This window comes from Pristiophorus japonicus, chromosome 2 (genome assembly GCF_044704955.1).
Source record: "Pristiophorus japonicus isolate sPriJap1 chromosome 2, sPriJap1.hap1, whole genome shotgun sequence".
Lineage (NCBI taxonomy): Eukaryota > Metazoa > Chordata > Chondrichthyes > Pristiophoridae > Pristiophorus > Pristiophorus japonicus.
The window spans coordinates 212,863,915-212,889,568 of record NC_091978.1 but is presented as its reverse complement, the minus strand read 5'-3'; the positions used below and the strand labels follow the sequence as shown (position 1 = coordinate 212,889,568).

The following is a 25,654-nucleotide window of genomic DNA, read 5'->3' as shown; positions in this document are numbered from 1 at the left end:
CAATTGACCAAGCCTCAGGAGCTTTTTTGAGGAGTGAGTTTGTGTGAAGAAGTGCTTTCTGACATCCCGCTGAACGGCCGAGCTCTAATTTTAAGGTTATGCTGCCTTGTTCTGGACTCCCCCACCAGAGGAAATAGTTCTTCTCTATCTACTCTATCTTCTATACTCAAGAGAATACAAGTTCTCTTCATAATTTAACCCTTTAACCCTTTCTGGTGAATCTGCATTGCACCCACTCCAAGGGCAATGTAACCTTTCTGAATGTGGTGCCCAGAACTGAATGCAGTAATTCAGATGCGGTCTAACTAGAGCTCCGTATAACTCGAGTATAACTTCCACCTCTTTGTAATCCAGCCCCAGATTTGCAATCTGTTTCATTTAAAAAATATATATATTCGAGCCCACAATACACAATCTCTTGAAAGACCATGTGAAAAGTCATATTGACACAGTTCACCCGTCTTTAGTTAATATGCTGTGGAGTGCTTTTTGATTCCAGAGCCTCCAGACGCTGAACTCAATCTGGGGCTCTGAAGAGAATTTCACAAACTGCAGACAGCTTTGTCCAGCTGGTGATAAACATCATAGTGTAGATGAATAAGTATGTTAAAGGTTGAACATGTGTTTTTTAAAATCGATAGTTGAATTAAAAAAACACACAAAACTTTACAAGCAAAAAGATAACTAAAGTTTCATGTAATTTAATAAAGTTGAACAACATTAAACAGAACTGTTCAAATTTGTTCCATTTGGATCTATTCATATTCGGACAATAGTCATCACTCAATTCTACGCCAAATTAGAGCAATTTGCTCATTTATGCTTCCTTATATTAATAATCTTCTGAAATATAAAAATAGGCTTAAGCTTTCTGGCTACATCTTGTCAGTTTTCCTGTGGAGCTGGGCAGACACGGTTGGAAATGTGCTTGGGGACATGCTCTGCTACATTCGTGCCTCCTCCCTTTGCTGGGGGCATAAAATATGTCCGCTCATATATGGAATAAGTGAATACTTCATTTAATTTTATTACAGTCTGTGACCTAGGCTTTGTGATTGGGGAGAATCACTGATGGAGCGGGACTTCTGCCTGTTATAGAGATGCTACCTTGCCTTGTTAGCCGTCCGGCGTATGCATAAACACCATTTTTATACAAAATGGTACCCATAGCACCCAAAAGTCGGGCACTACGGTGCCCAATTTTGCGGCCACTATTCCAATAAATTATATTTCAATTTGATATTGTTTCAAAATTCGACAGTGATAATTAAGGTTAGAAATTAAGGGCGGGTACAGCCCCCAAATAAATATATTTTATTAAGCTCGCATTCCTGATAACATTTGGAACTTGTTGCAACTTATCCACCTACAAACCCACAGAGAGTCCACGTACTTGCAAAAGCTGACTTACCATCCGTGTGTTGTGCTTTGCCCTAGGGCAGGTTCTTACTCAAATCTCACACATGAGATTCTTGAGCCATTTACTAGGGAAGAGCAGCTGGCAAAAACTGACCAACAGCTTAAAAAAAACTGACAACCTAAAAGCATTCCAGAATTTAGGAATGTGATAGGTATAAAGAATTTGCTCTTTCTGCCTTTCACATCCTCAGGACATCCCAAAGCGCTTTACGTCAATTAATTACTTTTGCAATTTGTCACTTTGTTTTGCAGGCAATTTTGAATGCAGTACAATCCCTCGAGCAGCAATAAGAGAAATGACCAGATCATTTGTTTTTGGTGGTGTTGGTTGAGTGATAAATATTGGCCAGGATAGCAATACTAATGCCCACAACGTTCCTCAGTGGACGGGGGAGGTCAAGAAGCGGCCTTCTCTCCTTCTGGTCTGGTCCCCACTCATTTACCTATCCATTCTGCAGAGAAGTCCTAAAGGGTTGAATTGTGGAGAAACCTGTGCAACTGCTCTCAGTGTGCACTGGTATCCACAACAGGAAAAACATTTTGACAAAAAATTGTATTTGCTTTCCTCCTCCCTCTGCAGCATATTCCTATCTGGAACGGTTCCTCAGAGAAGGTCAGGAAGCCCACCTCCAGCATGCAAATGACCCGAGAACTGGTCGGACGTATGCAGATTGTGACCTCAATCAGCGTACAACACTGATTTGACCCTTGTGTTGCCATTTTAGACCTCAACGCTGGAATTAATGCCCTCTCTTAACCTCCCATAGCTGAACATGTATTCAGCAGTGTGAAGGAACCCCACCAGCACTATTTATAGGGATCATCATCTGCTTTCAGGTTAGTTGCTGATTGATTTCTACTGGCTCTTGGTGAGTTTGTAGAAGTGGTTAGTGGTTTGGTGTCTGATTTGAAGTTGTTGAAGTCTCCAGGGAGTGTTGTGGCAGGCTACTTCAAAGCTTCTGCTCAGACCAGTTGCACCCAGACATGGTGCTGTAGTTTGTATCTCCCTTGGCATGCAGCATGATAGGGAGAATGAGCAGAGGCGACACACAGTAGGACAAGCTGCTCAAAGAAAGAGGATGAGAAAGGGGAGAATGGCTCTCAGCAGGAGGCTATATCCACCCAGGGTCTTCAGGATGCAATTCTCCAACCTCAACCTCCATCTGAGCGAGAAACAATGCATGTGGAATCTCCGCTTCACTAAGGACGTGGTCACTGAAATCTGCCACCTGTTGCAGGCAGATCTGCAGCCTTGGAGCAGGTTGAGGACGGCATTGCCGTGAATTTTTATGCGTTGGGCTTCTTCCAGGATGGAGCAGGCGACATTTGCAATATCTTACAGTTTGCCATTCACCGATGCATAAGGGAGGTGAGTGAGGCTCTGTCAGCAAATAGAGGTGAATACATTTCATTCTTTCTTGCCAGGGAGAAGCAGGTGGAGCGAGCACACAGCTTTGCCAGGATAGCAGACTTCCCCTTGCTGCAGGGTGCCATTGACTGCACACATGTTGCTTTGCGGGTGCCGCATTGAACTCAAAGATGTACCACAATCGGAAAGGATTATACTCCCTCAATGTCCAGCTGTTGTGTGACCATACTCAGCACATCATGCAAGTCAATGCTCGGTATCTTGGCAGTAACCAAGTTTCATTCTGCAGCAGTCCGCTGGACCATCTGTAGCAGGCCTTGTAGGATGACGTCAAGCAGCTCTGGAGCTAGTAGGCCCGGCTTCGGACTGCCCCACCTCAGCATGGGCAGCAGCAGTCTGGGCTGGCTGCTGACAGGCAACAGCAAGGGCATTGGTGGAATGCTGTCAGCCTGAGAGGACAGCAGGTTCGTGCTCCACGGAGCCACTGCCACTCCCTTGGGCTGGCGCCACAGCAATCCTAGTAATCTGTTGGAGGACAGATTGCTAGACTGCTGTGACACCCTGCAAGTCCATTTCAATACTGGTAACCACAGCCACGACGGCAGCAGTCTTCAGGCAGCATGACTTCAGTCTGTGCTCCCATTGCAGCACTCAGATGTTGGGAGGCTTCTGCTGTGCTGCAATGGAAGCTGAAACATCGGCCATCAGACACTACATCATGGTTGGGTCCACAAGTGTGCTAATGGAGTTACCCATTACTGCCATGCTGGAAAGGATGATATCCAAGCTCTGCGCAAAGCCCTGTGCCAAATTGGCACCGGATACCTCCAAGTTCCTTAACATTGCACTCAGGCTTTCTGACAGGCCTGCCAATGCACCAAGCATTTCATTGTGCATACCCATCAGTTTTGTTCTGTACGCCACCCCATCAAAGTCCTCATCTGAGTTCTGTGCAGCAGAACTTGTGTGCGATCCCGTCCTCCGGGGAGCTGGCACCTGAGCTACCTATTTCCCCTGCCCTAGCTGCAGGTCACTCGTGCCCAGTGTCTCACCACATGCAGATCCTGCCTCTATGCTACCCTGTAAAGTACACACAGTGTCTGTATCTGAGCTGGTGGCTACGAGTGTGAGATTGAGTGACTGTGTTTCTTCTTCATCACTGTCTTCTTCCTCTTCTACTGCTGCCAGCCCAGTTTGGAGCTCTTGGGTGTCTGAAAAGAAAAAGGCACAAGGGTAGTGCTGTGGTGAGAGAAGCAGGGGAAAGCAAGAGGTACATTCTTACACAATCAGCAACTTATAAATCAGAAGAGATTGTGGGATGAGGGGGATGTGGGATGTGAGAAGGAGGATTAAGTATGAGCATACCATCATCTTCATTGGTTTCAGCCGCTGCCTCAGTCACAGCTGTTCCAATAATGGCGAGCACCGTCTCCTCCAACTGGGTCAGGATATGGAGCAGCGCCCATCCCCCACTGGTTAGCTGCTGCTGTCTGCAAGTATGAGCCATCTTCTCCTGCAAGAGAAAGGGAGGTTTGTCAGTGAAGGTGGTGCAATGTGTTCGGTTGATATGGCTGTCAGGGTTGAATAGCTGGCAGTGGGTGCAAATTGTGAGATGTGCATGTGAGGTTCGCAGCTGTCGTAACTGTGTGAGGATGAGGTGAAACTATGGGCCCAAGTTTCGGCCTCAGTTGCTCCTGATTTTTTGGAGCAACTGGTGTAGAACGGAGTATCTTAGAAATTCAAATTCTCGGCATTTAGTTTGCTCCAGTTCTAGTCAGTTAGAACAGTTTCACTTTGGAACAGAATTTTTTTTCAAAAGGGGGCGTGTCCGGCCACTTACGCCTATTTTCAAAGTTTCGTCAGTGAAAACTTACTCCAAACTAACTTAGAATGGAGTAAGTGAAGATTTTTGTACGCTGGAAAAAACCTTGTCTACACTTTAGAAAATCAGGCGTAGGTTACAAATCAGGCGTAGGGAATGGGGGGGTGGTGGTTTAAAGGGAAGTTTACAAACATTAAACACCAGTTTTACAAATAAAGAGCCATCATCAATAATAAATGATAAAAACATCAATAAATCAACCAATAAATCAATCAAAAAAAATTAATAAGAAATAATTTTGTTTAAAAAAAAATCAATATAAAACATTTTCTACTTACCGACTGCGCACCGGGAGCCCTCCAACAGCATGCTGGGATGACCCCCCCCCCCCCCCCCGTGTGTCTCTGTCAGTGTCTCTATCTCTCTGTCTGTCTGTCTGTGTATGTCTCTCTCTGTCTGTCAGTGTCTGTGTTTCTGACAGTGAGGGGAGGGGGAGGACGGGGGTAGAGGGAGAGAGGGGGGGGCAGGGGGGGAGGGATGGGGGAGAAGGGGGATGGATGGGGAGAAGGGGAGGGAAGGGGGAGGGGGAGAAGGGGGGGGAGAAGGGGGAGGGGGGAGAAGAGGGGGAGAGGAGGGGGGGAGAAGGAGAAGGGGGGAGGAGGAGAAGAGGGAGGGGGAGAAGGGGAAAGGGGGGGAGAGGAGAAGGGGAAAGGGGGGAGAGGAGAAGGAAAGGAGGGGGAGAGGAGAAGGGGAAAGAGAAGGGGGAAAAGGAATGAGGGGGGAAGGAGAAGAGTGGGGAGGGGGGGAAGAAGAAGGGGGAAGGAGAAGGGGGGCGGGAAGGAGAAGGGGGAGGGAGGCTGAACGGGCCGGGCCCAGCCGGGCCCAAGACTTCGGGCAGGGCCCGTCCCCAGCACCAGATTTACAGGTAGGTGGCGTTGGGTCGGGTCGGGTCCGGGGTCGGGATCGCGGGTCGGGGTCGGGAGTGCGGGTCGGGTCGGGGGGGTGGAAGGAGGTCGGGTTGGTTCGGGTAGCGGGGGGGAGGGAGGGAGCGCGGGTCGGGTCGGGTCGGTTCGGTTCGTGTCGGGGGCCGGGGGAGGGAGGTCAGGTTGGGTCGGGTCCGGTCCGGGTGGGGGAGGGGGGGAGTCGGGAGCACGGGTCGGGGGGGTGGTGGGAGGGAGGTCGGTTCGGTTCGGGTCGGGGGCAGGGAGGGAGGGAGAGGGAGGTCAGGTCGGAGGTCGGGTGGTGGGGTGGGGGGGGGGGAGTGCAGGTCGGGTCCAGTCCGGGGGGGGTCGGGTCGGGTCCAGCCCAGGGGCGGGGGGGTGGGGTGGGGGGGGAAGCGGGAGTCGGGTCGGGTCGGGAGGAAGCAGGAGCTGGGCGTGGGAGGCAGCCTTATGCACGCAGCCCCAGTGAGGCCATTCGGCCAGGGCTAGGGGCTGCGTGCTTCGGGTCCCTCCCACACAGTTTTGGGCGCCTGGAGCTACTGCACATGCGCGCCCACTGTAGCGCGCATGTGCAGAGGTCCCGGCACTGTTTTCAGTGCAGGGACTTAGCTCCGCCCCCTACAGCTCGTGCTGCGCCGCGCCCGACTCCAGAGGACCAGCAGGGAGCCGGAGAATCTGTAAGTTTTTTTTAGGCGCACTTTGTGGCACGAAAAACGGGCGTCCAGGTCGGAACGGCGCAGCCCGAAACTTGGGCCCTATTAATGTGAGGTATGAATCGTAATTGATAGAGATTATTGGTAGATGAGTGATGGGGTGTGGTGCATTGAGCAGTGTGTGAGGTTAGTGGTGCAGTTGGTGGGATATGGCATTTCAAGATGAATTCACTGAACTTGACCACTGTGCCACGTTTACATGGGGAAGGAGCAGGAATATGGGCTGGATCCGAACTCTGTCTAATCCTCCTTCTCACATCCCACATCCCCCTGATCCCACAATCTCTTCTGATTTACAAGTTGCTGATGGTGTAAATTACAGTTGCTAGGCGTCTCCAGGAAATTCATCTCTTTATATCCTTGAAAGGCTTCAGTTGAGACCTGACATGATTGCCACCTCAAATCTTGGAATTTCCAGACAAAGTTGCTTATTTTTCCTTGCAAAATCCAGATTTGGGCTTAACAACTTCTTCTTCTTAGCAAATGTACCTTCCTATGAAAACATGGAATATTACCCAAGTCCTCCCACCCCAGTGTTGTTGTCTGCCTGGTCTCAAGGACAGAAAGGCACAAATGCTCCAAGACATTGTCAATGGTATGCTTGTCCAATCACCTGGATGGTGAAAGGGAGGCACATGACAGTAGTCAGGCGAAAAGTCACCATCTGATTTTTTTTCTGCCTTGATAGGGAGATGTTTGGTCTCTACATGGCACTTCTCCACAGTACTGTGGCTTAGATTGGGAGCTTAATGGATCACATCCATTAGCCTGTAACATAGTTCATCAGTGTTCAAGTGTGCACCACAGCTACACTGCCCAGCAACTACATTTACAAGTACATTTATTTTGTGTGTACATTGTTGAACCATTTGTGACGAATTATTGGTTGGATATTTCCTCATTTGGATGGCTATCAATTATTCTATCTGGAGACTAATTGGTTGTAATAAATAGTCAGTTTTTAGGAGTACTCAGTCAGTGACTGGGCTGTGAAATGCACAATTTCTTTCATATTTAACAGAACAGCTTTTGCGCTTTTATACACAATTGGAATTGCTTCTATAATCTGTGGAGGATAATCAGATGCTGATTAATCCCTGCTGTTTAAGAGGTTTTCTTGTTGCTCTTATTATGTTTCTGTTTGTTATATTTAGTCCAGTCAATGTTGCTTTGACCGCAGCAATTCCAAAAGCTCTATAAATATTTAACGTATTGAAAAAGTAATTTTGAGAATAGCTGTATTGCAGAGATCCAGACATAGGCCCAGCGGTAAGACTTGTGTGCCAAGACTGGAGAAGCACATGTGAGGGCACATCCTATTGTTACACCCTGGGCTATGCTATTGTATAATTAGATGTTGCGCAGGACTGGCACATTCCTGAATATGAGACACTTGGATTACTTACAGGCCTGACCAGCACTGAGAGCATATCCAAGACAGACATCACATTTGTAATGGCCATCCTGATGGTCAAAGGTTGCCTGCTGATGCCTTTATCCACAAGGCTATCTTTATGAAGACAGTGCTTCTTTAAGATTTAAATTCAGCTTCACACTTCACTGCACACTTTTGTTTGCCCAGAATGATAAGTTGACTAATCTGCCAAACCTGACTGCTACAGTATGTGCTCGTATATTTAATTTTATTTGGAAATCTGTGAAACCTACTGTGGGTACAACTAGAAGTCCTATTAGAGTGCTACAAAGTAAAGTGCATTTTAGTACATTAAATTGCCTTTCTCTAAACTTTAAAAATATATATGTTTTGTATGAATTCTTTTTCCCACAGTTCTTTATTTAAAATTAATTCTTTTGATTTTTCTCTTCTTTATGTTTCTTTCAGTTCTGTTATTCTTTGTTTGGTTTAGCTGCATTACTGCAGAGTAAATGTGGGGTAAACAAATAGGCATAAAGGAGCCTAAATTCATTAACGCCTGAAACCAGGCTTGATCCGTGTGGTGTGCAACCAAGGTGTGCCAGAACCGAGAGGCCCAAGGACCATCCTAAATTTGTCCTCAGGCCTCATAATCATAATTGCAGTAAGCCTTTCAAATTTCGATAGGCATTTGCACAGGTGAATCCTGTGGTGGATGGTGATGGGGGTAGATGAAGGTGATCAGGAGGCAGGTCTACTCCTCTTGGCTCCTCTCTGAGGTAAGTTTAAAAAACTTATCTGCAGGCTCTTCCAAGGCCTCCAGTGGAAAGACCGCTGGTTAGGTCGGTGTAGAGGCTGTAGAAGTAGTAACACAAACTCCAACTACTTTGCACCAATTTTGGGAGCAAGTATCGAAGTGAGGCCAGTTAAAAAAGACCCAGCCACATTGGCCTGAGCACATACGCAAATCAGGCTCGGGCCTTCCAACTAAATTTGTCACTGTGTCGCCCATTTTACGCTCATAAAACGGGCACAGTGATGTTGAATTTAGACCCAATGTCCCAGGCTCAGGAGTGCATCATAGGAAACTGTGCATTAAAATGAATGGATGGAAAATCAAGAGCTGGTGGTACTCAATTTCACAAAACGTACTTTGGATATGGACCAGAAGGGCTGAAGCAGAAAATCTCCCTGCCACAATCATCAAATTCACATGAATTTGTGAAGCATTTTGGTGTTCAATGTAATCATCATATACAGCTAAAGATGGAGATGAGACACCATTTTTGAATAGACCTCCTAGCTGCTCTGTGTGGCGAACAGTGGCTGCAAAGATGCAAGAGATGCTGGAAGTAACACTAAAGTATCTTGTGACTTCTGCGTAAGCCAAAAATGGGAGAAACTATTGTACACGATGCAACACTACAGTGAGTAAATCAATCAATTATAAAGTTGTAATATGGAGGATTAAGTGACACAGTGGCTTACACATTATTATTTAATCTGTGAGATCTGGGTTTTAAATCAGCCCAGAATTATGGGATTTATTTAACTCAGTTGTAGAGGTGGGTATTTAGATTAGGTAGAAGAGTATTTTTCTGTAGATAGGGAAAACAATTTTCAGGATCTGAATGAATCCTTTGTTTTATGGGATAAAAATCTCCCATCTTTTGCAGCTGTAAAACATATTTGGGCCAGATTTTGCTGGTGCAGCAAGGGCATCAAGGCATCTGGGACCTTTGTGAATAACGGGACCAACAGTTTATCTCCTTAGCCAATAAGTTGAAAGGATTGAGAAATAAACAAAGGAAAAACTGAGAAGAAAGGTGCATTACAGTGGGTGAATTCAATGTCAAATCAGGTACAGAAAGAGAAATAAAAGAGAGGAAAAAAAAGATTGGATTTAGAGAGATAAAAAGAGCCAAAGGAAAAGTCAGAAAAATAAATAAAAAATTTGACATTTTTAAAATCTCTGAAAACAATTCACAACCTGAAGGAATGAGACTCCACACTTTCTGAGCAAGAGAGGTTGATTGGCAATCATTAACAATTATCACGTTGTTAAAAGGGTACTTAAACAGTTAATTACGACCTAACTTTTTGAGGTGAGTTTAATGGGCTAACAGTGGAGCAGTGCAAATCATCCAGCAACTTCTGCCGATTCACAATTCACAGACTTTCCACTTCGCATCGCCCATCTTAAGGCCCATCTATCGCCCAAGATAGACCTCTATCGGCCATTTTCACCAAAAAATGGAAACTAGGCCCAAAACATCGCTGGAAAAATAGACCCCCAAGTTTCGGCTCACTTCACCGAAATGATCGCCGAACAGATCGCCCACACAAGGCCCATCCTAACTTTCGGCACTTCGCCGGCACTCCAAGGTCTCCCATTTTATCTCCGTTTGCACAGAAGACCAGTTGGAGAAGTTCGTGTTGAACTGGCTCCAGGTTGTTGAGAACTGGCTCCAGTTCGTGGAGAACTGGCTCCAGTTCATCGAACCCCTGGATAAGGTCGCGAACTATCGCGACCGTCTCCCTTCACAGGGAGGTCAAGTATTCCGTCTGCCCGTCCGCGGTAGGCGATTGCTCACTTCGCTGACCCGACCTCCGTGGGGTCGGCGTGTGCAAAATGTTGCGCTTTGGCTTCACCAGCTGCACACCGCTTGGTCCCGGTGCCTCATCACTCTCAATAGAGAAGACCGCAGGTTCATCCCCCCCACAACAATGGTCAATTCCTCTTCATCTTCCTCCTGCTCTTCGTCCTCCTCCTGGAGGTGAGGAAAGTTTTCTTCCTCTTCGCTTGAATATTCCTCCTCTGCCTCCTCCGAGGTGGTTGTTGACGGTGCAGGTGCAGTGGACAGCTGCAGTACCACTACCTTCTCAGGTTGACCTTAAAAACATGAATGACATTTTTAAAGAACTTATTAGAACATAACGGTGATCATTACTAGGAGACATTACATATCAATACTTTTCACTACCCCATATGCACAAGGGCTGCACCAGGGGTACCATGATATCATTAGTATATCAAGAGTACATCACAAATATATTGCATATTGCATTATAATTACAGGACATTACATGCATAGCTAATTTAAGATTTTAAGATTTAAAAATGTTGTTAATACTGTTTGACACATTACACAGTTCACATTACTCACGAGACACGAGGCTGGGTTCGGCCAGACCACGGGGGTCGTGACCGAACGGCTGTCATGTCCCACCAGCGCGACCGCAAGCTCCTCAATTTCTGTTAATGGTTGCAGCTGAGCAGAGCGCCCCCCCAGTCCTCCTCTGCTCCACCCAGTTGATAGATATCTTCTTCTGCAAATGAGAAGAAAGCATGGCATGGTATAAGCTAATGGACTTGGTAATTAACATTTAAGAATGACAGACGTAAATTCAATGCAGGAGATTCAATGTTTGATTAAAAATTTGCATTGCATCAGTACAATATTTTAGAAATGGAAAACGCAACTTACTGTTAGCATGGCTTAATTAATTAATTAATACAATAAAGAAAGACAAACTTAAATTCAATGCAGGAAATTCAATGTTCTAATCAAAATTTGCATGCATCATTAAAATATTACATATAACATTTGAAATATAACATGCAACTTACTCTTGCTGCTGCCAACAAGCTATTCCATCATTTTCGGCACTGGTCAGGTGTCCACGTCTGCAATTTCCTGCCATATTTTTCTGTAGACACGGGATGGAGGTTTCCCATGCCCACCCCATGTCAAGGCGTCCCACCTGGCATGCATCACATTGACCAGGGCCTCGTTTGCCTCATCACTGAAGGGTTTTGCCCTTTTCCTTTCAGAGTAACCCTCTATTTTACTATATTAAATTTAATATTAAATTTAACGATATTAGTTTCTGTGTCAGGATGATTAGTCTCTTCATCATGAACAATATAAATATATATAGCTTTTATATAGCTTTTCGAACTCAAAATAACTTTTATACCTCCAAATAACTCCTACAACAAACAATTCTCTTTCCTCTGTAACTCTGCCTTCCTTCTCTTGCTCTATCTCCACTCTCTCTGACCCTCCCTGTGCATTCTGAGCATGTATGATGACCTCTGACCTCCCAAAATGTGGCAAAGACAGTCAGCCAGACAGTCAGCCACACATGCGCAGAATAGCATTGCTAGGAAAGCTTTTCTTTTCTTTGACTTCCGTTTTTGGTGGGCGATCGTTAGATCGCCAAAAAATCACATCGCCCATTCGACATCATCGGGCTAAGGCCAAGTGGAAAATCGGCAAAAAAAATGGGCCTTGTACCAGCGGTCAGCAAGGCTGAGACGTCCCACATCGCTGGAACAAGGCCCATTTTTCTGGGCCTTGGCCACCAAGTGGAAAGTCGAGCCCACAGAGTATCTCTTCCTCACAAGTTGCTGGCCCATTTGTGATTAATAATGGTGTGTGTTGTTCAGACGTCATTATTGTTTCAGCAAAATCTGGCCTAATTGTGTAGTCCTAATCCAAATATAGTGCAAAGCACAAAGAAAATGTGTTCTCCTGATTGGCCACCATAGTTTTGGCAGAAGGTCAGCAGAACCCTGTTTACAAATTTACAGCAGCTGATTGGAAAGGGGAGAAGCACTGTGGAAATAGCCGGGGAAAACATCCTAAAATTCTGTACCAGTTGTCAGTCTTGTTCAGAACCCTGGGATGTCTAAGTATAAGGAACAGAAACATTTACACCACTGGAGTAGGGCATGCTCCTCTGAGGCTGAGGTAGAGAAGGACTTTACTCTGTATCTGGCACATGCTATTGATTACCTGGAAGTACGTGATGCTGACATTGAGTGATTAAAAATGGAAACATGTTTCATTTTCTGAAACTGACATCCCTCACCTTGATAAGTACAAAAACTCATCAAAAATAGTAAAAAGTTGTAATGTTCAATCTTTGGAACTCAGTGTTGCATTAATAATGAAATTGAAATACTGCATGTGCTATGCATGAGTAAAATAATTACCAATTGAAGGAAAGAATAAAAATTCAGATTACTTCCCCAGCCGATTTGAGAAATTATTGCACACAAATGATACTGAAAAATAAAATATTGCACATGACTAAAACTGGAAAAATGAGTTCCATAGGTCATCTTCATGAGTGAAATGCAAATTATATAAAATGGTTGATGACTCCAAATTCTATTTATTTAAGTATGTTATGTTAGAATAGAAACATAGAAACATAGAAATCTACAGCACAGAAGGAAGCCATTTCGGCCCATCGTGTCCGTGCCGACCGACAAAGAGCAACATGGCCCTCGGTCATCAGCCCTGAAGGTTACATATAAACCTATGAACAATGAACAATAGCGGAAAGGTAAAGAGCATCCAGCCCAACCAGTCCGCCCCACACAACTGTGACACCCCTTACACTAAAACATTCTACATTCCACCCCAACCGGAGTCATGCGATCTCCTGGGAGAGGCAAAAAGATAGATAAAAACCCAGGCCAAATGGGAAAAATCTGGGAAAATTTCTCTCCGACCCATCCAGGCAATCGAAACTAGTCCAGGAGATTACCCTGGCCATATTCGATTCCCTGCAGTACTTACCATCGTATCTGCGCCAGCCAACAAGAGGTTATCTAGTCTAATCCCACTTACCAACTCTAGGACCTGCAGGTTAAGGCACTTCAAGTGCCCATCCAAGCACCTATTGAATGTGCGTGATCTGAAACATTAACTCTGTTTCTCTCTCCACAGATGCTGCCTGACCTGCTGAATATTTCCAGCAATTACTGTTTTTATTTCAGATTTCCTGCATCCGCAGTATTTGGCTTTGGTTTAAGTATTAAACTAACATGTTTGTATCTGTGCCTAATAGAATTTCATGAACAAGGAATTTTACATAGAAGAAATATATATTTTTTGAACAAATTAATAATTTAATTAGCAAAATCATGCCATTGAATAGAAGTTTTATTCCGACCCATGAATGAGCTCGCTATATCCTATGCATGAAAATAAGTCACATTCAACAAAGCCTCATTGAGGATCCTTCCAATGTATATAGAAACATAGCAACATAGAAAATAGGTGCAGGAGTAGGCCAATCAGCCCTTTGAGCCTGCACCACCATTCAATATGATCATGGCTGATCATGCAACTTCAGTACCCAATTCATGCTTTCTCTCCATACCCCTTGATCCCTTTAGCCGTAAGGGCCACATCTAACTCCCTTTTGAATATATCTAAGGAACTGGCCTCAACAACTTTCTCTGATAGAGAATTCCACAGGTTCATAATTCTCTGAGTGAAGAAGTTTCTCCTCATCTCGGTCCTAAATGCCTTACCCCTTAACTTAGATTGTAACCCCTGGTCTGGACTTCCCCAACATCGGGAACATTCTTCTTGCATCTAACCTGTCCAATCCCAGTAGAATTTTATATGTTTCTATGAGATCTCCTCTCAGTCTTCTAAATTCCAATGAATATAAGCCCAGTCGATCCAGTCTTTCTTCAAATGTCAGTCCTGCCATCCCGGGAATCCGTCTGGTGAACCTTCGCTGCACTCCCTCAATAGCAATAATGTCCTTCCTCAGATTAGGAGACCAAAACTGCACACAATACTCAAGGTGTGGTCTCACCAAGGCCCTGTACAACTGTAGTAAGACCTCCCTGCTCCTATACTCAAATCCCCTCGCTATGAAGGCCAGCATGCCATTTGCTTTCTTTACTGCCTGTTATACCTGCATGCCAACTTTCAATGACTGATGTACCCTGACACCCAGGTCTTGTTGCACCTCCCCTTTTACTAATCTGTCACCATTCAGATAATAATCTGCCTTCATGTTTTTGCCACCAAAGTGGATAACCTCACATTTATCCACATTATACTGCATCTGCCATGCATTTGCCCACTCACCTAACCTGTCCAAGTCATCCTCCTCGCAGCTCGCACTGCCACCCAGCTTAGTGTCATCTGTAAACTTGGAGATATTACATTCAATTCCTTCACCTAAATCATTAATGTATATTGTATATAGCTGGGGTCCCAGCACTGAACCCTGCGGCACCCCACTAGTCACTGCCTGCCATTCTGAAAAGGACCCGTTTATTCCCACCCTTTGATTCCTGTCTGCCAACCAGTTCTCTATCCACATCAATACATTACCACCAATACCATGTGCCTTAATTTTGCACACTAATCTCTTGTGTTGGACTTTGTCAAAAGCCTTTTGAAAGTCCAAATACACCACATCCACTGGTTCTCCCTTATCTACTCTACTAGTTACATCCTCAAAAAACTCTAGAAGATTTGTCAAGCATGATTTCCCTTTCATAAATCCATGCTGACTTGGACCGATCCTGTCACAGCTTTCCAAATGCGCTGCTATTACATCTTTAATAACTGATTCCAACATTTTCCCCACCATCGATGTCAGGCTAACCGGTCTATAATTCCCCGTTTTCATTCTCCCTCCTTTTTTAAAAAGTGGGGTTACATTAGCTACCCTCCAATCCATAGGAACTGAACCAGAGTCCATGGAATGTTGGAAAATGACCACCAATGCATCTACTATTTCTAGGGCCACTTCCTTAAGTACTCTGGGATGCAGACTATCAGGCGCTGGGGATTTATCGGCCTTCACTCCCTTCAATTTCCCTAACACCATTTCCTGACTAATAAGGATTCCCTCAGTTCCCCCTTCTCGCTAGACCCTCGGCCCCCTTGTATTTTCGGGAGGTTATTCGTGTCTTCCTTAGTGAAGACAGAACCAAAGTATTTGTTCAATTGGTCTGCCATTTCTTTGTTCCCCATTATGAATTCACCTGAATCTGACTGCAAGGGACCTACATTAGTCTTCACAAATCATTTTCTCTTCACTTATCTATAGAAGCATTTGCAGTCAGTTTTTCTGTTCCCTGCAAGCTTACTCTCGTACTCTATTTCCCCCCTCCAAATTAAATCCTTAGTCCTCCTCTGCTGAATTCTAAATTTCTCCCAGTCCTCAGGTTTGCTGCTTTTTCTGGCCAATTTATATAGCTCTTCCTTGGTTTTAACAGTTTCCATAATTTCCCTTGTTAGCCACGGTTAAGCCACCTTACCTTTTTTATTCTTACGCCACACAGGGATGTACAATTGTTGTCGTTCATCCATGTGATATTTAAAAGTATGCCATTGCCTATCCACCATCAACCCTTTAAGTATCATTCTCCAGTCTATCCAAGCCAATTCACGTCTCATACCATCAAATTTCCTTTCCTTAAGTTCAGGACCCTAGTCTCTGAATTAATTGTGTCACTATCCATCTTAATGAAGAATTCTACCATATTATCGTCATTCTTCCCCAAGGGGCCCCACACGACCACTTTGCTAATTAATCGTCTCTCGTTGCACAAGACTCAGTCTAGGATGGCCTGCTCTCTAGTTGGTTCCTCGACATATTGGTCTAGAAAACCATCCCTATACACTCCAGGAAATCCTCCTCCACAGTATTGCTACCAGTTTGGTTAGCCCAATCAATATGCACCTTACAGTCACCCATGATAGCTGCTGTACCTTATTGCACGCGTCCCTAATTTCCTGTTTGATGCCATCCCCAACCTCTCTACTACTGTTTGGTGGTCTGTACACAACTCCCACTATTGTTTTCTGCCCTTTGGTGTTTTGCAGCTACGCAAATAGATTCCACATAATCCACGCTAATGTCCTTCCTTACTATTGCGTTAATCTCCTCTTTAACCAGTAATGCTACCCATCTCCTTTTCCTTCCTGTCTGTCCTTCCTGAATATTGAATACCCCTGGATGTTGAGTTCCCAGCCTTGGTTAGCTTGGAGCCATGTCTCTGTAATCCCAATTACATCATATCCGTTAACAGCTATCTGCGCAGTCAATTCATCCACCTTATTATGAATGCTCCTCGCTTTGAGATTCAGAGCCTTGAGGCTTGTTTTTTTAACACTCTTTGTCCTTTTAGAATTATGTTGTAATTTGGCCCTTTAAAATTTTTGCCCTTGATTTCTCTGCCCTCCACTCTTGCTTTTCTCCTTCCTACCTTTTGCTTCTGCCCCCTTTTTACTTCCCTCTGCCTCCCTGCGTAGATTCCCATTCCCCTGCCATTTTAGTTTAAACCCTCCCCAACAGCACTAGCAAACACTCCCCCTAGGACATCGGTTCCGGTCCTGCCCAGGTGCAGACCGTCCCATTTGTACTGGTCCCACGCCCCCCAGAACTGGTTCCAATGTCCCAGGAATTTGAATCCCTCCCTCTTGCACCATTCCTCAAGCCACATTTTCATCTGAGCTATCCTGCAATTCTTACTCTGACTAGCACGTGGCACTGGTAGCAATCCCTGAGATTACTACCTTTGAGGTCCTACTTTGTAATTTAACTCCTAGCTCCCTAAATTCAGCTTGTAGGACCTCATCCCATGTTTTACCTATATCGTTGGTACCTATATGTACCACGACAGCTGGCTGTTCACCCTCCCCCTCCAGAATGCGCTGCAGCTGCTATAGGAACAGGTTTTACATACTAAAATAAAACATTAAGGCCACGAAATGCAACACCTTGGCGCCAGCAGTTAAGGCTGGTTTTAGAAAAAAATGACAGCCACCTCGCTTCCACCCTCTTCCAGCGCGCTGCTCGCCATCTTGGTAAGGGCGGGACGTGCATGCAGCATTATGCAAAGTAGGCAGCTAGTGACATCAGTCAGCTGATTTAACACATGACATGCCATTTTAGATGCCACCGTTCCAAACAATGCCCTCTCCTAAACATGCACAGCTGCATGTGTGGGTGTAAGGCTTGTAACAGTGTGTGTGTGTGAGATGAAGCTATGTTTGTGAGGTATAAGAACATAAGAACATAAGAAATAGGAGCAGGAGTAGGCCATACGACTCCTTGAGTCTGCTCTGCCATTCAATACGATCATGGCTGATCTGATCATGGACTCAGGTCCACCTCCCTGCCCGTTCCCCATAATCCCTTATCCCCTTATCGTTTAAGAAACTGTCTTAAATTTATTCAATATCCCAGATTCCACAGCTCTCTGAGGCAGTGAGTTCCACAGATCCACAATCCTTTGAGAGAAGAAATTTCTCCTCATCTCAGTTTTAAATGCGCGGCCCCTTATTCTAAGATCTTTCCCTCTAGTTCTACTCTCCCCTATCAGTGGAAATATCCTCTCTGTATCCACCTTGTCAAGCCCCCACATAATCTTGTACATTTCGATAAGATCACCTCTCATTCTTCTGAATTCCAATGAATAAAGGCCCAACCTATTCAATCTTTCCTCATAAGACAACCCCCTCATCTCCGGAATCAACCTTGTGAACCTTCTCTGAACTGCCTCCAAAGCAAGTATATCCTTAAGTAAATATGGAAACCAAAACTGCACACAGTATTCCAGGTGTGGCCTCATCAATACCCTGTAAAACTGTAGCAAGACTTCCCATGCTTTTATACTCCATCCCCTTTGCGATAAAGGCCAAGATTCCATTGGCCTTCTGATCACTTGCTGTACCTGCATACTAACCTTTTGTGTTTCTTGTACAAGTACTCCCCAGGTTCTGCTGTACTGCAGCACTTTGCAATGTGTCTCCATTTAAATAATAACCTGCTCTTTGATTTTTTTTTTGCCAAAGTGCATGACCTCACACTTTCCAACATTATACTCCATCTGCCAAATTTTTGCCCACTCACTTAGCCTGTCTATGTCCTTTTGCAGATTTTTGTGTCCTCACACATTGCTTTTCCTCCCATCTTTGTATCATCAGCTTGTTACACTCTGTCCCTTCTTCCAAGTCATTAATATAGATTGTAAATAGTTGGAGTCCCAGCACTGATCCATGCGGCACCACACTAGTTACTGATTGCCAACCCGAGAATGAACCATTTATCTCGACTCTCTGTTTTCTGTTTGTTAGCCAATCCACTATTCATGCTAATATATTACCCCCAACCCCGTGAACTTTTATCTTGTGCAGTAACCTTTATCCACCCTGCTCGTTACATCTTCAAAAAATTCCAGCAAATTTGTCAAACATGTCTTCCCCTTCATAAATCCATGCTGACTCTGCCTGACTGAATTTTGCTTTTCCAAATGTCCTGCTACTGCTTCTTTAATAATGGACTCCAACGTTTTTCCAACCACAGATGTTCGGCTAACTGGTCTATAGTTTCCTGCTTTTTGTCTGCCTCCTTTTTTAAATAGGGGCGTTACATTTGCAGTTTTCCAATCTGCTGGGACCTCCCCAGAATCCAGGGAATTTTGGTAAATAACAACCAATGGTCATGGGGATTTATCTGCCTTTAGTTTCCTTGCCGCCGCCCCACCCCCCCCCCACCCCTAACCCCCCCCGCCGCCTATAGCCCATTGACTATCCACTGATGGAATATTGTTAGTAACCTCTACTGTAAAGACTGATACAAAATATTTGTTCAGAGTTTCTGCCATCTCCATGTTCCCCATTACTAATTCCCTGCTCGCGTTCTCTAAGGGACCAACATTTACTCTTGCCACTCTTTTCCTTTTTATATACCTATAGAAACTCTTGCTATCTGTTTTTATATTTCATGCTAGTTTACTTTCATAGTCTATCTTCTCTTCCTTAATCATTTTTTTCGTCATTCTTTGCTGGCTTTTAAATGCCTCCCAATCTTCTGTCCTCCCACTAGTTTTGGCCACATTGTATGCTCTTGTTTATAATTGGATACCGTCTTTTATTTCTTTAGTTAGCGATGGATGGCTCTCTTTTCTCTTACACCTTTTCCTCCTCACTGGAATATATTTTTCTTGAGAGTTGTGAAATATCTCCTTAAATGTACACCACTGTTCATCAACCGTCCTACACTTTAACCTATTTTTCCAGTCCAATTTGGCCAACTCTGCCCTCATACCTTCATAGTCTCCTTTATTTAAGCTTAGTATGCTGGTTAGAGATCCAACTTTCTCGCCCTCCATCTGAATTTGAAATTCAACCATGCTATGATCATTCATTCCAAGGGGATCCTTTACTAGGAGATTGTTTATTAATCCTGTCTCATTACACAGGACCAGATCTAAGATAGCCTGCCCCCGGTTGGTTCCGTTACATACTACTCAAGGAACCCGTCCCTTATGCACTGATGAGTTCTTCCTCAAGGCTACCCAGACCAATTTGATTTGTCCAATCAATATGGAGGTTAAAATCACCCTTGGTTATTGCTGTTCTCTTTTTACAAGCCCCCACTCTTTCCTGGTTTATGCACCGGCCAACAGAGTACTGTTAGGAGGCCTATAGACTACGTCCAAGACTTTTTCCCCTTATTATTCCTTATCTTCACCCAAACTGTTTCAATATCCTGATCATGGGATTACTAGAGATGGTTGGAAGATGCGTGATGGGGGTATGGTGCATTGAGCAGTGTGTGAAGCTAGTGGTGCAGTTGGTGGGATATACCATTTGTAAATGCATCATTGATCTTGACCTGATAAGAACATATAAACATAAGAAATAGGAGCAGGAGTAGGCCATTTGGTCCATCGAGCTTGCTCTCCCATTCAATAAGATCATGGCTGATCTGGTCATGGACTTAGCTCCATTTCCCTGCCCGCTCCCCTTAACCTTTTACTCCTTTATCACTCAAAAATCTGTCTATCTCCGTCTTAAATGACCCAGTCTCCACACCTCTCTGGGGCAGAGAATTCCATAGATTTACAATCCTCTGATAGAAGAAATTTCTCCTTATTTCAGTTTTAAATGGGTGGCCCCTTATTCTAAGTCTATGTCCCCTCGTATTAGTTTCCCCTATGAGTGGAAATATTCTCTCTGCATCCACCTTGTTGAACCCCCTCATGTGAGGTCATTAAACTTCTTCGACACTGGATCCAGGTCCTGGGGGAAAGACTAGTGACACTGACGGCTTCAGCGATCTCCTCCCACTACCTTCGTACAGTGTGTCTGGATGACCTCCTGGCCCCCTGCAGATAAAAGACCTGTCTCCTGCTATTGACCCCCTGCACTAAGACCTCCAGTGCTGTGTCCAAGAACTGAGGTTCATTTTCTCTACCCTGTTGTGACATTGTTAATTTTCCCTTCACTTAGCTTCAGTCAGAATGAGGTACTTCTTTTGTAAAGCATCTCCCTTTTCAGAAGTGCAGACAGCATTTCACTCTGCAGACAACCTCTAAATACAGAGCAGACCGCCCAAGATATAAGCCCCCTACTGAACGCTGAGCCAACCAGCAGTGTGTTCAGTGCAGGGCACAGCACTTCAATTATGTTAATGAGCAGGCAGCACGAATTTCGCATGATGCCTGCAGTACTTTCAATGCACGCAGGTAGATCACGCATTACAATCCCTCGCCCATTTGTGGGCCTTATTCAATTTAGTACCTTAAATTCTGGAGTGCTGATTACTAGTGGGAATAAATAGATTTAAAAAAACAGAAAGGAAAAGAATTCCTCTTTACATTGGTTAATATTTGTTGTTAATGGAATTTGGCACAAAAATTTTGATGATTAACTGCAAATTCTGAATGTAAATTATTTAAAATTTACCACAGTAACTTTAATTATTGTGATTTATCCCAGGAATCAGGGGAAAAATAGGTCGTGGAGGAAATGTGGGTGATAAAGGAGATAAAGGACCAGTTGGTAAAGCAGGACTCAAAGGACAGAATGGCATAAAAGGGAAAACAGGACCATCAGGAACCTTTGGACCAAAAGGAAATCAAGGACAAAAAGGAGACCCTGGACCACCAGGTGTTTGTAAATGTGGGAGTTTAGTGCTTAAATCTGCCTTTTCTGTTGGTATAACTACCAGTTACCCAGCAGAGAGAACACCCATTATATTTAATAAAATCCTTTTCAATGAGGGTGGACATTACACCTCTTCCTCTGGAAAGTTTATATGTGCCATTCCAGGGATTTATTACTTCTCTTATGATATTACACTGGCTAATAAGCATCTTGCACTTGCACTGGTGCACAACGGTGAGTATCGTATAAAAACCTTTGATGCTAATACAGGGAACCACGATGTTTCTTCAGGATCTTTGGTCATGTACCTGAAACCAGAAGATGAAGTGTGGTTGGAGATCTTTGATTATGAACAAAATGGTCTGTTTTCTGATCCTAACTGGACTGATAGTTTATTTTCCGGGTTTTTACTTTATGCTGATGCTGATTACCTGGATGCGTTAGCAGAAGACGAACTATAGTACAATGAGGTCCAAACATTTCGGTTTGATTTCCAAGTCTTTTATAAAGATGCAATATAACCTTTTTTTGATCATTTGGGCTTCTATGAATTATGTTCCAGTTGTCACTGACTGCTCCATCTTGGAATCAGATCGGGATTTGATCATCTGATAATGCTTCATCCTGGAGTCGGTTTTAATCTGGCTTAATTTACAAACTGGTTGAATTAGAAGTGACGAATCTGGGAGCAACTTTGATGATGACATTTCACATATCGAGCACACGTTTATAAGATATATGCGCCTGGGTTCCAGTTCAGAACAACTCAGACTTCTTCAAAGGCCATGTGAACACTCCAGATGTGATGTTTCCAATCCAAAACCTAACCCTTTTATCACTAGTGGAACCACATTTTACACACTTGGACTGATTTTGATGAAATGTTTTTATTTTTTCTTGAGTGACAACTTCACCCAAATAATAATTGTGGAGAAGCTGAAAGGTTATTCTATCATTGTGAACTTTTGGTTGCATCTAATTTCGCAAACCTGCTGTTGACTGAAACTGCAAATATTTCACTTATTTTTTTAAATATAAAATTATCTCATCGGCTTGTCTTTTTTCAACAGATCCATACCGTGAACTCTCTTTTCATTATTCGTTATTTTGGTAATGGAACTATATATTTTATGAAACTCCTAAATTGTCTTACTTTTTATTCATATATGGTCACATAACTGAGTGTTTTATAAAAATAGCACCATGGAAAAGGTGGCAACGGGGCTTTCTGCCTTATATAAATAATGCCAATGCAGGTCCTATTCATAACACTAAATGAAAAAGGCAGATCAGTTTCATTTTTATTTCCGAAAACCTGAATGAACTCAACCTCTTTATGATAGCAGAAAAAATTGTTGACTAAATACATACAAAACCTTACCAGAGTGATGTGGCATCATTGCTTTAATTGTACTTGGTGGTAAAATAATAGGCAGTCTGTGTACATTTAGACTAATGTAGAAACAAAGAAAAAAATAGAGTCCTTGGGAAGGTTTGTTAAAACTATTGTAAAAATTAGGATAGATTTTTGACTTCACCACCTGGGCAGCAAGCATTGCCTGAGCAGAGCACAAAGAGGAAATTCAGTTGTGTAGGATCACAGATATGTATTGGAGCCCACCTGACCTTCTTTCCGTTAATTTAATACTTTACACCCAGGCAGTGTAGACAAAAATCTACCTCAGGATCTGTTGGACTGATAGCTTGGAATTTATACTCAATTACCTTGAATGGTCAGTTAGATCTATAACAGAATGGTAAATTCACTGATTCTGCACTCCCAAGGAACAGTGCATTCACAGGGAGGACAGGTCGGAAACAACGCTACATCATATTGATTCTTTGACAACCCTCCTTGTGATTGCGAATTCCTGCAGGACATGTGGGATTTGTTGTGTATGCAATAACTCAATAGACTGAATACTATAAACTCCGAACAAGTACAAACCTGGTTCTACTTTATTAGGGCCCAAAGTGATTACATTACAAGATGGCTGGCCTTTTATACCTGGGCCGCACACACGTGCGCACAACCCAATGACCTCTGACAGTGGCGCCACCTGGTGGCTAGTAAACCCGAGCATACATACATGACAATATCCCCCTTTAAGATATTAGTAACGGTCTTTTTACAAATTGAGACGGCCCGGGGCTTTCTGCTCCCGAGTTGAACGTCTCAGTTCAACTCCAGCCTTGGGCGAACGTTCTGAGTCTGTTATGACTGGGGGCTGGGTAGCCGATCTGATGGGAGTGGCAATGACCACGTCAGGGATTGAAAGTCCAGATTCACTGATGACAGCGGAGTCCTCTGATGACTGAGGGTAGATTGGTTGGTCACTGATTGTGTCTTCCTCAGACTGTTCCGGTTCATCCGTGTGCCGCAGCTTTATCTGATCAACATGTTTCCTGCATGTTTGCCCATTCTTGAGCTTAACGATAAACACTCTGTTACCCTCCTTGGATGTCACAGTACCAGCGATCCATTTGGGACCTTGATGTCTGTATTCGACACGATTATTCAAGTCAGGGTGGACCAGAGAGAGCCTGGTCTTAAGACCTCGCTTCATCAATAGTTCAGCAGGGGAGACCCCGGTAAGGGTATGGGGTCTTGTCCTGTAACTAAGCAGTATGCATGACAAGTGAGTTTGCAGTGAACCTTGAGTTACACGTTTCAAACTCTGTTTGATGATTTGGACTGCACGCTCTGCTTGTCCATTGGATGCGGGTGTGAATGTTGCTGACCTCACATGTTTGATACCATTGAGTTTCATGAACTCTTGAAACTCCATATTGGTGAACCAAGATCCGTTGTCGCTTATAACGATGTCAGGCAGACCATGTGTAGCAAAGATGACACGAAGGCTCTCAATGGTAGTTGTGAATATGCTGGATGATATCCACTGGGAATAAGCATCCACCACAACTAAGAACATCTTTCCCAGGAAGGGACCTGCAAAGTCAATGTGGATCCTGGACCATGGTTTAGATGGCCAGGACCACAGACTCAGCTGCGATTCCGCTGATGCTTTACTAAGCTGCATGCAAGTATTGCACTGATGCACACATGATTTCAGATCAGATTCCAGGCCACCATACCTGAGACCTAGCAATGGCTTTCATCATGACAATAACAGGATGCGTGCTATGTAGATCATGTACAAATTTATCTCTGCCTTTCTTGGGCATAACAACACAATTACCCCACAGTATCCAATCTGATTGAATGGATACTTCATCTTTGCGATGTGAGGTTTGGTCTCCTCACACATTTGTTTGGGTATGGCAGACCAATCACCACTAAGGATACAATGTTTCACAACCAATAATATCGGGCCCTGGCTGATCCAGGTCTTAACTTGTTGGGCGTGACAGGGGTTCCTTCACTTTCAAAAGCATCCATGACTAACAGTTGGTCTGTCGGTTGTGACGTTTCCACCTCTGGTGTGGGCAACAGCAGATGGCTCAATGCATCGGCACAATTCTCAGTGCCAGGTCTGTGATGAATGACATAATCATAGGCAGATAATGTCAGCGCCCACCTCTGGATGTGGGACGATGCTTTGGTATTGATACCTTTGTTTTCCGAAAACAATGAAATGAGTGGCTTGTGATCTGTTTCCAGTTCAAACCAAAGACCAAGTAGGTACTGATGCATCTTTTTAACCCCATACACACAGACTAGTGCTTCTTTCTCTACCATGCTGTGGGCTCTTTCCGCCTTTGACAAAACTTTTTGAAGCATATGCAACAGGTTGTAGTTTGCCTGACTCATTAGCTTGTTGGAGCACGTAACCAACTCCATATGACAAAGCATCACAGGCCAATACTAAATGCTCATAATGTACCAGCAGCTTGTTAGAGCAAAGCAGATTAGTAGCTTTCTCAAAAGCTCTATCTTGAGATGCCCAGTTGTCGCCTTTTCTTGGCAGCATGTGCAGTGGCTCTAATAAGGTGCTCAATCTAGGTAAGAAATTACCGAAGTAGTTGAGTAGACCAAGGAATGAAAGCAGCTCCGTCACATTCTGTGGCTTGGGTGCATTTTTGATGGTCTTGGTTTTCGAGTCCGTAGACCTGATACCGTCAACAGCAATTTTCCTCTCCAGGAATTCGACTTCCGGTGCCATGAAGATGCACTTCGAGCATTTCAGTCTGAGTCCCACTTTGTCCAGACGATGTAGAACCTCTTCCAGGTTGTTCAGATGTTCGGTGGAGTCACGACCTGTGACCAGTATATCATCTTGGAACACGACGGTTCTGGGAACAGACTTCAGTAGACTCTCCATGT

General features: G+C 44.1%; 1 protein-coding gene across 3 annotated transcripts in view; it reads left to right on the top strand.

Moving 5' to 3' along the window:
• Positions 1-22,441, top strand: part of LOC139233089 (complement C1q tumor necrosis factor-related protein 7) — a 90,231-nt gene extending 67,790 nt beyond the window's left edge. For all 3 annotated transcript variants that reach the window (XM_070863628.1, XM_070863619.1, XM_070863611.1), the window contains one exon: positions 21,202-22,441. In XM_070863628.1, the coding sequence (XP_070719729.1) occupies positions 21,202-21,830 (629 nt within the window). In that variant the 3' untranslated portion in view covers positions 21,831-22,441. The remainder of the gene's footprint in view (positions 1-21,201) is intronic.
• Positions 22,442-25,654: the final 3,213 nt, after the last annotated feature.